The 11,997-nt window shown below is 41.8% G+C and overlaps 1 protein-coding gene across 1 annotated transcript in view; it reads right to left on the bottom strand.

Moving 5' to 3' along the window:
- Positions 1-349: 349 nt before the first annotated feature.
- The window catches only part of LOC115091554 (protocadherin-16-like), a 145,558-nt gene continuing 133,910 nt past the window's right edge, over positions 350-11,997 (bottom strand). Inside the window, exon 8 of the mRNA XM_029601737.1 lies at positions 350-5,733. Coding sequence (XP_029457597.1) covers positions 3,122-5,733 — 2,612 coding nt within the window. The 3' untranslated portion in view covers positions 350-3,121. The remainder of the gene's footprint in view (positions 5,734-11,997) is intronic.

The following is an 11,997-nucleotide window of genomic DNA, read 5'->3' as shown; positions in this document are numbered from 1 at the left end:
TATACTCATGACTGGCAGCAGCTGGCTTTATAACTGGACCAAAGGGACTAAGAGCAGGGCAGAGTACAGAAGAGGAGAGCAGAGATGCTGGAGGCATTGTGCAAGAAAATAGGAAAAGGCAGAGGAGGGCAGACATGCTACCCAGAGAGTGCTTACTCCTGTTCTCCCTGCTTCTCAGACAGCCAACCCAGCTGCAAAGTACCTGCAGACTTTCTAAGTCATTCCTCTCCCCTTGAATACAAAGTATCTGCAGACATTATACCTGCTTTTCTTGTGGGCAAAAGTTTGCATACACTTGAAAATCCAATCTATGTGCAGTGTTTTCCACCCCCCCCCCCCCCCCCCGGTCCTCTCCCTGCCCCCAGCAATGTCTTCCCTCAAACTAGCTAACAGAATGTGCTATGGAAGCCTGTGCAGAGGAAAGCAATATCGGACACGTCATGATTTAGCCAGACGAATGGCTTTCAAAATTGCTGTCTGCTTAACCCTTTCTCTGCCTGCACCTAGGGTCAACTCTGCTCCTTCTATTCCCTCAGCCCTCAGTTACTGTCTTTCCTCGTCCCTCAACAAGGGTCAACCCTGCTCTGTTTTCTTCTAGAGTCAACTCTGCTTCCTATGCCCTCATCTACAGTCAACCCTGCTTCTCCAGCCCTCATCTACAGTCAACCCTGCTTCCTCTGCCCTCACCTAGAGTCAATCCTGCTTTCATTGCCCTCAGCTAAAATCAACCCTGTGTCCTCACCTAGAGTCAACCCTGCTTCCTTTGCCCTCATCTAGAGTCAACCCTCCTTCCTTTGCCCTCAGCTAAAGTCAACCCTGCTTTCTCTGCCCTCATCTAGAGTCAACCCTGCTTCTCCTCTTAGCAAGGATCAGCTCTGCTTCCTCTCTTCTCTGCTAGGGTCCTATCTCCCTGCTGTCAGCTAGTATCTTCTCTGCGCCCCTCCTCCCATCTTCAGTCTTAAAAGCTGTTATTACTCTGTTCCTGTAGTAATGTCTATCCCTCTTTCCACAGACCTGCAGCTCTACACTACTGTGTACTGCTGCTCTCTGCTCTCCTAAAGGACCATCGTTTCCTATTCTAGAAAATCTATCTGATGGAGCTTTCAGGAGGAGGAAAATGTGCCATCGTGTTTCCCTTCACAACACTGACATGAGAAGTGCAACAGAGGAACACGGCTATAAGAAAACATTCATCAACATTTCTTAGCCCTTGAACCCGTGAGGCTGGACTGGCCCTCTTCCTTCCAGCTCCATTTCACGTGGCCTTCATGTGGCAGATCTCAGAAATATTCTGTTTACAGAGTATCAGAGGGAGATTCCATAGAAAGCGTTGGAGGACCTGCCATTAGCCAACTAGACAATCTGGATCTCTGGACCTGTGCCCTGAATCAAAATCAGATTAAACTATAACTATTACAATGAACAAGGCCCGTCTTGGAGAAGGCTCACACTTTCTGTCTGCTGAATTGCTCTGGTTCCTTTCCCACTCAATTAGTCCTACAGATGGCCACGTCCATGTGGATTGTTCCCACACAAGTGGATCTGGGTGGCTCCTGTTGATTATTCAGCATTTTAATGAGGTGGTGCCCGCCACTGTCCTCACATGTGGGTTGCATAGCAGACAACGTAACCTTAGCAAGAAAGCTCTCCAATAGATTCAGGATAGGGGTCTACAAACAAGCCTGAGGTGAAAATGTTTTCATTTAAAGACTAAATAATATATAGGATAATATTCAAACTGTCCGGGAGAGAAGCCATCCACTTGATATTTCAGTCCTGGTGCTTGTCTCGGGGATTCCTCCTTGCTGTGAGTCACTGCATCGTAGCCCTGAAACTGCTGGCAAATAGGTAATTCCTAGCATCACCAACTACTGTATGATCATGCCCAAGGTGAGATGCCACCAGGGCTGGCAAGAGTGAAGGAGACAGACAGAATGGGCCCCTGAGCTGTAGGAGGAAGATGGTGAAGGTGTGAGGACAGGTTCTTGGCTGTAGGAAGCTTATGGTGAGCAAGTGAGGGTGGGGAGGAGATGCTGCAGGTACCTCAGAGTGCTTCAAGTGCAGTGGAGTTACAAATGATTGTGAGGATTGTTGCTAAGTTGTTGTATCACAATGCTGCTCTTAACTTCTCAGTGTCCTGGGCATACTTGCTTAGGATGCAAGCTCCCTATAAACCTTGATCAAAGAGGAGGGAGAGAGAAATGCCTAGCCTCACTTCCTTAAGCAGGCCTGGGCTACATGTTTACACACAGCCCTCCTTCTAGCACATGTAACATACTCAGTGGATATGGGAGTCATTTGAATACACATAGCTCTCTCTATAGTGCATATAGTACAACTCTCTGTAGTACATACTCAGTGGATACAGGAGTCACTTGAACACACATAGCTCTCTCTATAGTGCATATAGTACAACTCTCTGTAGTACATACTCAGTGGATACAGGAGTCACTTGAACACACATAGCTCTCTCTGTAGTGCATATAGTACAACTCTCTGTAGTACATACTCGGTGGATATAGGAGTCACTTGAATACACATAGCTCTCTCTGTACTGCATATAGTACAACTCTCTGTAGTGCATATAGAACAACTCTCTGTAGTACATACTCAGTGGATATGGGAGTCACTTCTTCACATGCAGCCCTCCCTCTAGTGCACGAGACGTCCTTAGTAGGTAGAGCAGTCTTTGTGAATAAAAGCTCATGGAACACAAGTATGGCCAGAGCTGTGTGTGATGGGCCTAAATGAGTGGAATACCATACCCAGGCTATTGCATTATGAATTCTATCTGTGTGAAGACAGAGAAGGGAGAAGGAATAAAACAACGGTTTCACCAGTCTCAGAGGTGTTAGCTCTGTTACACTTCAGGAAGCCAATGTGTGGCAGCTGCAAACAGTGCATGTGATGGGTTCTCATTCCTGTAACCATGGGCAATTTTACAACAGATGCCCCTCTGACTCCATTAGCGGGGTATAATAAGGATACTAAAGAAAGAATCCTCTACTGATGTCTTAGCATAGACAAGTTTTGGCCTTCACTGCAACATGAAGATTTATATTCTTTGTTCTATTAAATATTTCAGACCCCTCTCCCACCCTCACACACAGGAAGACAAGGGTTAAATCCTTAGCTCTGCCTCTTCTGGATTGTCCAATGAATGTTCAGTGCTGATTATAGAGGCAGAAGGCCCCTGTGAGACCCCAAAGGGAGACACCACTGGGGATCTAGCAGCCAGAGGAGAAAGAGACGGGGAAAAGCTGGGGGACATGGCAGAGGAGGAAATAGAACCCTCATAACTGATGGGGGAACGTCGGAGAGAAGACAAGTGGGGGAAGGTCCTTCCAATAGCGGGTTTAGGAGGAACGGACTTGGCCCCTGGGTGGGCCACTGATGTGATCAATGGTGGTGGGTCGATGCGGGGTTTTGGTTCTGCTTTGGGTTTTGGTTGAAAGGGTCTCCTAAGGGTGGTCTCATCCTTGAGTCGAGCAATCTCAGTGAACACACTAGCCAAGGGCTGAAACTGAGGACACCAATTCAATAAGTAGTCCCAGTTGTAGCTGCCTCTTAACTCTTCATCGCTGGCAACGATAGCAGTCAGAGAGCCCTCAACAGACGGCTTCCCATCTTCAGGAAAGGAATAGTCCTTGGAGTGCGACATGTTTAAGCCACATCCAATGCTTATAAAGCCACCACCATCATCGCGGTAGAGCTGTGGCTGACCTGCAATCACAAAGCCAGAACCTTTTTTGTTCTTAAACCATTGGACTGTCTCCATGCCTGGGTCACATGAGATGTCGGAGAGCTGGTCAGCATCCTGTTGAATGCCAGAATCAGGTCCTCGTGCAGCAATATGGTCCTGTATAGATGATGTAATACTGGCCACCCGTGGGTATTCATTGATCATTCGGATTTCATCATCTTCTGCAGCCTCTGCTGAGCCACGGCCACTGGAGTGGGATGGGTCTAAGGAGCCACCTCGGGTGTAACTCCCACTAATCACAGTTTGTTCAGTTGAGTAACCAGGCAGGGCTTGGTGGTAAATGTGGTCACTGCTAGCCAGAGTAGAGCCTTCGTGCCTGAGCTTCTGCATGGAGTTGGCCTGCATATTGTTGAGCTCGGAGTCTGTCTCAGCTTTCTTTCTCTTTGTACGGTGGGAGCGGCATATCATCAGTACAATAGCTACCACAGCAAGAACCACAACCACTCCCAGGGAAGCTGCCACTGCAATCACCAGCAGCAGATTAAGGTCAGGTGCCAGGCCAAAGGAGGTATGAGTGACATCCACAATGACCTGAGAAGTGGCCATACGGGAGCTGGGTAGAGGGCTGCGAGCATGGATATCCATGGTCATTTCTCTTGTTTCCCGCTTGGCACGGCTGCTGTGGTGCTGTTGGCTGTCTATTTTGAGGTAGATGTGGCCAGTGGTCTCATTAATTCCAAAATATGGTGAAGGCTTTGCAAAAGAGTAGAGGACAACTCCATCTACTCCTTCATCTTCATCAGTAGCCAATACATGGCCAATACTCTGACCCTTCTGGGCCCCTTCTGAGACTTCAAAGTTGAATGTCGGTGCCAAGAACACAGGGTCATACTCATCCTCTCCCATCACTAAAACCTGCAAAGTGACAGTAGCTGAAAAGTTTCCAGTGTCCATTGCTTTCACTACTAGCTTAAATGTTTTGGTTCTCTCATAGTCAAATGTAAGTTTGGATCGTAGCTCTCCTGAGGTTTCATTGAGTGAAAAGAGCTCTCTCCCTTCCCCCACACCAGGTTCATTCATTGATAGATCCATCACAGTGTAGTAAAGCTGCCCGTAGATGCCAGTGTCAAAGTCTATGGCATGGATGATGGTTACAATGGTGTTTGGTGGCTGATTTTCCCTGATGCTAGTGGTTAAAGTCTCTACAGGGAAATATGGCCGGTTGTCATTGATATCCTTCACCTCTATGGTGACTGGCACCAAAGCAAAGTTGCCACGAGGGCCTAGGGTGTCTGATGCATGCACTACCAACACATGGACATCCTGAGCCTCCCTGTCCAGTGGCTTTAAGAGTCGGATAGCGCCTGACATCTCATTGATATGGAAGAGCTGGTTTTGATCTCCAGAGCTGATCGTATAGTGAATGAGGCCATTGGGGATAGAGTCTGAATCATGAGCAGCAACACGTAGGACCTCGGTGCTAACTGGGGCACTCTCACTTATGAGGATACTGTACTCAGAACGGGGGAACACTGGAGGGTTATCATTCACATCCAGGACAGTTATCACCACTGGCACAGTTGTACTTCTTTGTGGCATACCACGATCTGAGGCAGCAATGGTGAGGTTATAGAGTGGTATCATTTCAAAATCCAACGTATCTACCAGGATAAGAGTACCAATAGTCTGAAAGTGCCCATCTACAAACCGCACATTACTTTCCACCTGGAAGGCATTCCCACTGTTCCCACTCAGGATGGTATAGTCAAAACCAGCATTCTCTCTGGACATGTCATGGTCAGTTGCCTCTAGGGTTAAAATAGTGGTGCCAGGCTGTAGGTCCTCAGACACAGATCTGTTGTATTGGGACTGGTGGAAATAAGGCGAATTGTCATTTACATCTTGCACCTGGATCTGGATAGTAGTGTAAGAGGAAAGGCTGGGAGTGCCATGATCACGGGCCTCAATCAACAAATCTACTGTGGATCTTCTGGCATCAAAGTCAATCACATGACTGGTAAACAGGGTTCCTATAGAAAGAAGGAGAGAGAGAGGAGGCATCAAATACTGCACTTAGAAACAACATAAAGAATACAAAAGGGAAGGGTCTGCCCCAGGGCCTCTGCATCGGCAACTTCTGTCATACTGGCAAGTGGTTCACAATAACCAGTGGGCTGCTTGCCCATTCAGCCTGCCCACGTCATCGATCTTCCTTGCTGTGCCACAGAAAAGGCAACTTCTTGTCCTGCCAGGGTGTGACCCTCCTCCTAACTCTTCCCTCTTCCCCTCCCCGGGGCAATCATTCTTCTCTTCTTTTCCACTAGCAGGAGAAGAGTAGGGGGAGACTCGCATCTCCTGGGGTTAGGGGAGAAGTTTTACCTAGGGGTGAGGGATAGTATCATCGCAGGAGAAGGAGGGAGAGGATTGTGCCAGGGCAGCAGGGGGATAACATACAAGTGATAAGGGAGGGAATCGCACAGCTGTGTGTCCTCAGCCCCCAAACCTCCTAGCAACAAGGTGCTGAGAGATATTTGGATGTAGGTTAGAGAATTTCCTGGAGTAATTCTAAAACTCACGTCCCAATCATTGCTCTCAGTCCAGCAAAGGGTCCCTCCTTCCTCTAAGGAGTTGATATTCAAAAGATATTATCGGCTAAAATTGGGATTAAGCCACATAAATCTACCCAGTTACCCTCTAACTGCCTAAATTTGTATATTTAAATTTCAACCCGCACAAATTTAACCATTTACAAAAGGGGCCAGGTGGAAGGCACTCCTGATATGGACATTCAAATTTTGCTGTTTTGCATGATATTCAATACTAACAGGCTAAATTTAGCAGGGCTGAACCTACCCACTCAAATTTTAAGCATGTAGATCTAGCCAAATATTCAGTTGCACTACTAGCTGAATAAATGTAGTTGAATATCTGCCAAACATAACCAGTTAAATTTAACCATTTATCTTACCCTACTGAAGGTTTATAAAACTCGAGTCCAAGGTGCCTTACACACATTACCTCATCACTATTCTTATCCCAACAACAAAACATTTCTCATCCAAGTATGTTACACTCATTCCCTGTATAGCATATTCCCTTCACCAAGTGGACAAGGAAACACGCCTTTAACAACCTAACTTACATTTCTGTACCTACTGAGTTTCACATCCAGTCCACAATGCCCAAATTAAGAAAAGAACATTCCTTTTCGATAGAACCTTACTTAAATTATCAGAATACCCACCCCTCACTACTACTAACACAACAAAGAGAACCTCCTTATCTTAAATTTCTTACTCAAATATTATTACTTACTCAAATTATTATAGTGCCATATCCTCGCTACTAACACAATAAAGGGAACCTTCTTACCTTAAACGTCTTACTCAAATTATACTACTTACTCAAATTACAGTGCCATATCCTTGCTACTAACACAATAAAGGGAACCTTCTTACCTTAAAGTCTTATTCAAATTATACTACTTACTCAAATTATTATAGTGCCATATCCTCACTACTAACACAAGAAAGGGAACCTCCTTACCTTAAACGCCTTACTCAAATTATACTACTTACTCAAATTATTATAGTGTCATATCCTCACTACTAACACAAGAAAGGGAACCTGCTTATCTTAAACTTCTTACTCAAATTAGACTACTTACTCAAATTATTATAGTGCCATATCCTGCTACTAACACAACAAAGGTAACCTCCTTATCTTAAACTTCTTACTCAAATTATACTACCTACTCAAATTATTATAGTGCCATATCCTCACTACTAACACAAGAAAGGGAACCTCCTTACCTTAAACGTCTTACTTAAATTATACTACTTACTCAAATTATTATAGTGCCATATCCTTGCTACTAACACAACAAAGGGAACCTCCTTATCTTAAACTTCTTACTCAAATTATACTACTTACTCAAATTATTATAGTGCCATATCCTCACTACTAACACAATAAAGGGAACCTTCTTACCTTAAACGCCTTACTCAAATTATTCTACTTACTCAAATTATTATAGTGTCATATCCTCACTACTAACACAAGAAAGGGAACCTCCTTATCTTAAACTTCTTACTCAAATTATTTTAAAAAAATTAGAATTAAACCAAAAGATAATCAAAATCCATGGTATACTAAACAATTACGTATACAGAAAATAGCATTACGTAAATTGGAACAAAACTGGATAAAAAATAAAAAAATTATACGTTAACATCTTTTCGAATAGCCCTGAATCAGTACAAAAAGAACATTAACACAGCAAAAAAAGATTTCTATAATAAAAAAATACAGCAATACCAATATAATCCAAAAATACTCTTTTCAATCGTTAAACAATTAACCAAACAACCCCTTCAAGTGAATAGTTTGCTCCCAGAATACAAGTGTGATGAGATAGCCTTATATTTTAAAAATAAAATTGACATCTTAAATGCAAATTTTAAATCAAGTTCAAACCAGAATGTTAAAATGATTATAAAAGAAGGCATATCCTGGGATACCTTTGATTCTACATCCGTTTTTGAAATAGAAAAATTAATAAAAAATTTAAATCCAGCCCCGCACCCGATTGATTCCATTCCTATTCCAACTCTATAAATAATTGCAAATCTGATTGCCCCATCGATTACCACTATTATTAATCAATCATTAATTGAGGGTACTGTTCCTGAAGTATTAAAAAATGCCCTTATTCAACCTGTAATAAAAAAAACAAATCTAGATTCATCGCAATTTAGCAGTTATAGGCCCATTTCTAATTTATCTTTCTTGGCCAAAATATCTGAAAAAATAGTTCAGAAGCAATTAGCAGAATTTCTAGATTCCAATAATATTTTATTTCCAAATCAATATGGTTTTAGAAAAAATTTTAATATAGAATTACTCCTAATTGCCATGACAGATACTATTTTAAGAGGTTTTGACTCTGGTCAGAGTTACTTTTTAATACTTTTAGATTTATCGTCTGCGTTTGATACCGTTGACCATTGCATTTTAATAGATCGTTTGAGAGAAATTGGAATTACCGGTGTGGTTTTAAATTGGTTTTTATCTTTTCTTAAAAATCGCTCATTTCAGGTTAAAATTGAAAATACACTATCTGAAAAATACCCTCTTGAAACAGGGGTGCCACAGGGCTTTGCTCTCTCGGCTACCCTTTTTAATATTTATGTTTTACCTATTTGTCATCTTTTAAGTGGGTTAGGATTGAATTTTTATATGTATGCGGACGACATACAATTTCTTGTGCCTATAAAAGATACAGTTGAACAAACCTACAAAATTATAACACTCTATTTATCCACTTTACAACAATTGCTGCAACATATGAAGCTGGTTTTGAATATGAATAAAACGGAAATAATCCTGTTAGAAAGAAAATTCAGACAACAAGATCTCCCGCCCTTAGTTATCAATAACAACACAAAAATTAATCCCTCCTCTTATGCTAGGGATTTAGGAGTTACAATTGTCTCAGAGTTGTCATGGAACAAGCATATCACAACTAAATTAAAAGATGGTTATTTTAAACTATTAACACTTCAAAAATTAAAGCCATTACTAGAACCAAATGATTTTAGATCAGTCTTGCAGGCTCTTCTTTTTGCAAACATAGACTACTGTAACTCCATTTTACTAGGGTTACCACAGAATGTTGTCCGACCTTTAAAAATTTTACAAAATGCTGCGGCCCGTGTCTTAACAGGCACAAAAAAAGAGTGATCATATAACTCCGATACCTGTTAAATTACATTGGTTACCATTAACTTATCGTATACAGTATAAAACGGCATACATTATACATAATATAGTCTATGGATCAAATGTTGATTGGCTGAATACAACAGTACCGCAGAGGAATTTACGGTCAGCCAATAAAGGACTGTTAACAGTACCAACAATTAGATCGGCAAAACTTTGTCAAGTTCACAAAAAGGCAATATCGATAGCAGGCCCAAAACTATGGAACACTCTGCCTGATATCAAGAAATTTAAGGCAGATCTTAAAACGTGGCTTTTTAAATATACTTACTTGGAATCATTGGGCCTCATTTTCTAAAGTATCGCAGGTCTGTGATACTTTAGGTAATGAGGGGCGGGGAGCCGAAATGGGGGGCGGTCCTGCGCTAGCCGGCAGCGATCGCACCGCCGCGGTGCGATCGCTGCCGGTTTCGCACCCAATAGCACCACCATAGACGGTGAAGCTATTGGGCGTGAACTAGGACGCAAAAAGGCCCTTATCTTTTCGTCGTCCATGGCGTCTTTGCGGAGTCTGCCCCAGTGATGCCCCGACTCCTCTTCTTCCGGGGCCGACTCCGCCCCCATCTAGGTATCGCACGCGATAAGGGACTTTGCGAAACGTCCCTTATCGTGTGCGATCCGTCTGGTAAATGACCCCCATAGTGACAACAGAATACGGCATTACTGCAGCACTTTCCTATTTTGTATCTTATTTTATTTTATCTTTCTGTTTTAATTGATTAATCTATTTATTGTTCACCGTTATGATGGTTCCACTGAAATGATGGTATAAAAATAAATAAACCTTAAACCTTAAATATAGAGACATACCCTCACTCTGCCTAACACAAAGGGAACCTCCTTACCTTAAACTACTTACGAAAATTATTATAGAGACATACCCTCATTACACCTAACACAACAAAGGGAACCTCCTTACCTTAAACTACTTACTAAAATTATTATAGTGACATACCCTCACTACACCTAACACAACAAAGGGAACCTCCTTACCTTAAACTACTTACTAAAATTATTATAGAGACATACCCTCATTACACCTAACACAACAAAGGGAACCTCCTTACCTTAAACTACTTACTAAAATTATTATAGAGACATACCCTCATTACACCTAACACAACAAAGGGAACCTCCTTACCTTAAACTACTTACTAAAATTATTATAGATACATGCCCTCACTACACATAACATAATAAAGGGAACCTCCTTACCTTAAACTACTTACTAAAATTATTATAGAGACATACCCTCACTACACCTAACACAAAGGGAACCTCCTTACCTTAAACTACTTACTAAAATTATTATAGAGACATACCCTCACTACACCTAACATAACAAAGGGAACCTCTTTACCTTAAACTACTTACTAAAATTATTATAGAGACATACCCTCACTACACCTAACATAACAAAGGGAACCTCCTTACCTTAAACTACTTACTAAAATTATTATAGAGACAAACCCTCACTACACCTAACATAACAAAGGGAACCTCCTTACCTTAAACTACTTACTAAAATTATTATAGAGACATACCCTCACTACACCTAACACAACAAAGGGAACCTCCTTACCCTAAACTTCTCTCTCAAATAATACTATTTACTCAAATTATTATAGTGCCATACCCTCACTACTAACTCAAAGAGAACCTCCTTACCTTAAATGTCTTACTCAAATAATACTATTTAATCAAATTATTATAGTGCCATATCCTCGCTACTAACACAACAAAGGGAACCCTCTTACCTTAAACTTCTTACTCAAATAATACTATTTACTCAAATTATTAAAGTGCCATATCCTCGCTACTAACACCACAAAGGGAACCCTCTTACCTTAAATGTCTTACTCAAATAATACTATATACTCCAATTATTATAGTGCCATACCCTCACTACTAACACAACAAAGGGAACCCTCTTACCTTAAACGTCTTACTCAAATAATACTATTTACTCAAATTATTATAGTGGCATATCCTCACTAATAACACAACAAAGGGAACCTCCTTACCTTAAACGTCTTACTCAAATAATACTATTTACTCAAATTATTATAGTGCCATATCCTCACTACTAACACAACAAAGGGAACCCTCTTACCTTAAACTTCTTACTCAAATAATACTATTTACTCAAATTATTATAGTGCCATATCCTTGCTAGTAACACAAAAATCCTTCTTTCCATAAGAACCTTACTCACGTTACCATAGTAACACCCCTCCTCCTGACTACCACCTCCCCTCCTTCACTGATCCCAACCCAACAAGCAAACTCTCCTGCCCCATAAAAACTTTACCCAGACTACCACCCTATCACCTGACTATCACCTCCCTTTCACTGATTCCAACCCAACAAGCAAACTCTCCTGCCCCATAAAAACTTACCCAGACTACCACCCTATCACCTGACTATCACCTCCCTTTCACTGATTCCAACCCAACAAGCAAACTCTCCTGCCCCATAAAAACTTTACCCAGACTACCACCCTATCACCTGAC

Source organism: Rhinatrema bivittatum, chromosome 5 (genome assembly GCF_901001135.1).
Source record: "Rhinatrema bivittatum chromosome 5, aRhiBiv1.1, whole genome shotgun sequence".
NCBI lineage: Eukaryota > Metazoa > Chordata > Amphibia > Gymnophiona > Rhinatrematidae > Rhinatrema > Rhinatrema bivittatum.
Note: the sequence above shows the minus strand (reverse complement) of the source record. Positions and strands in the feature narration are given on the sequence as shown.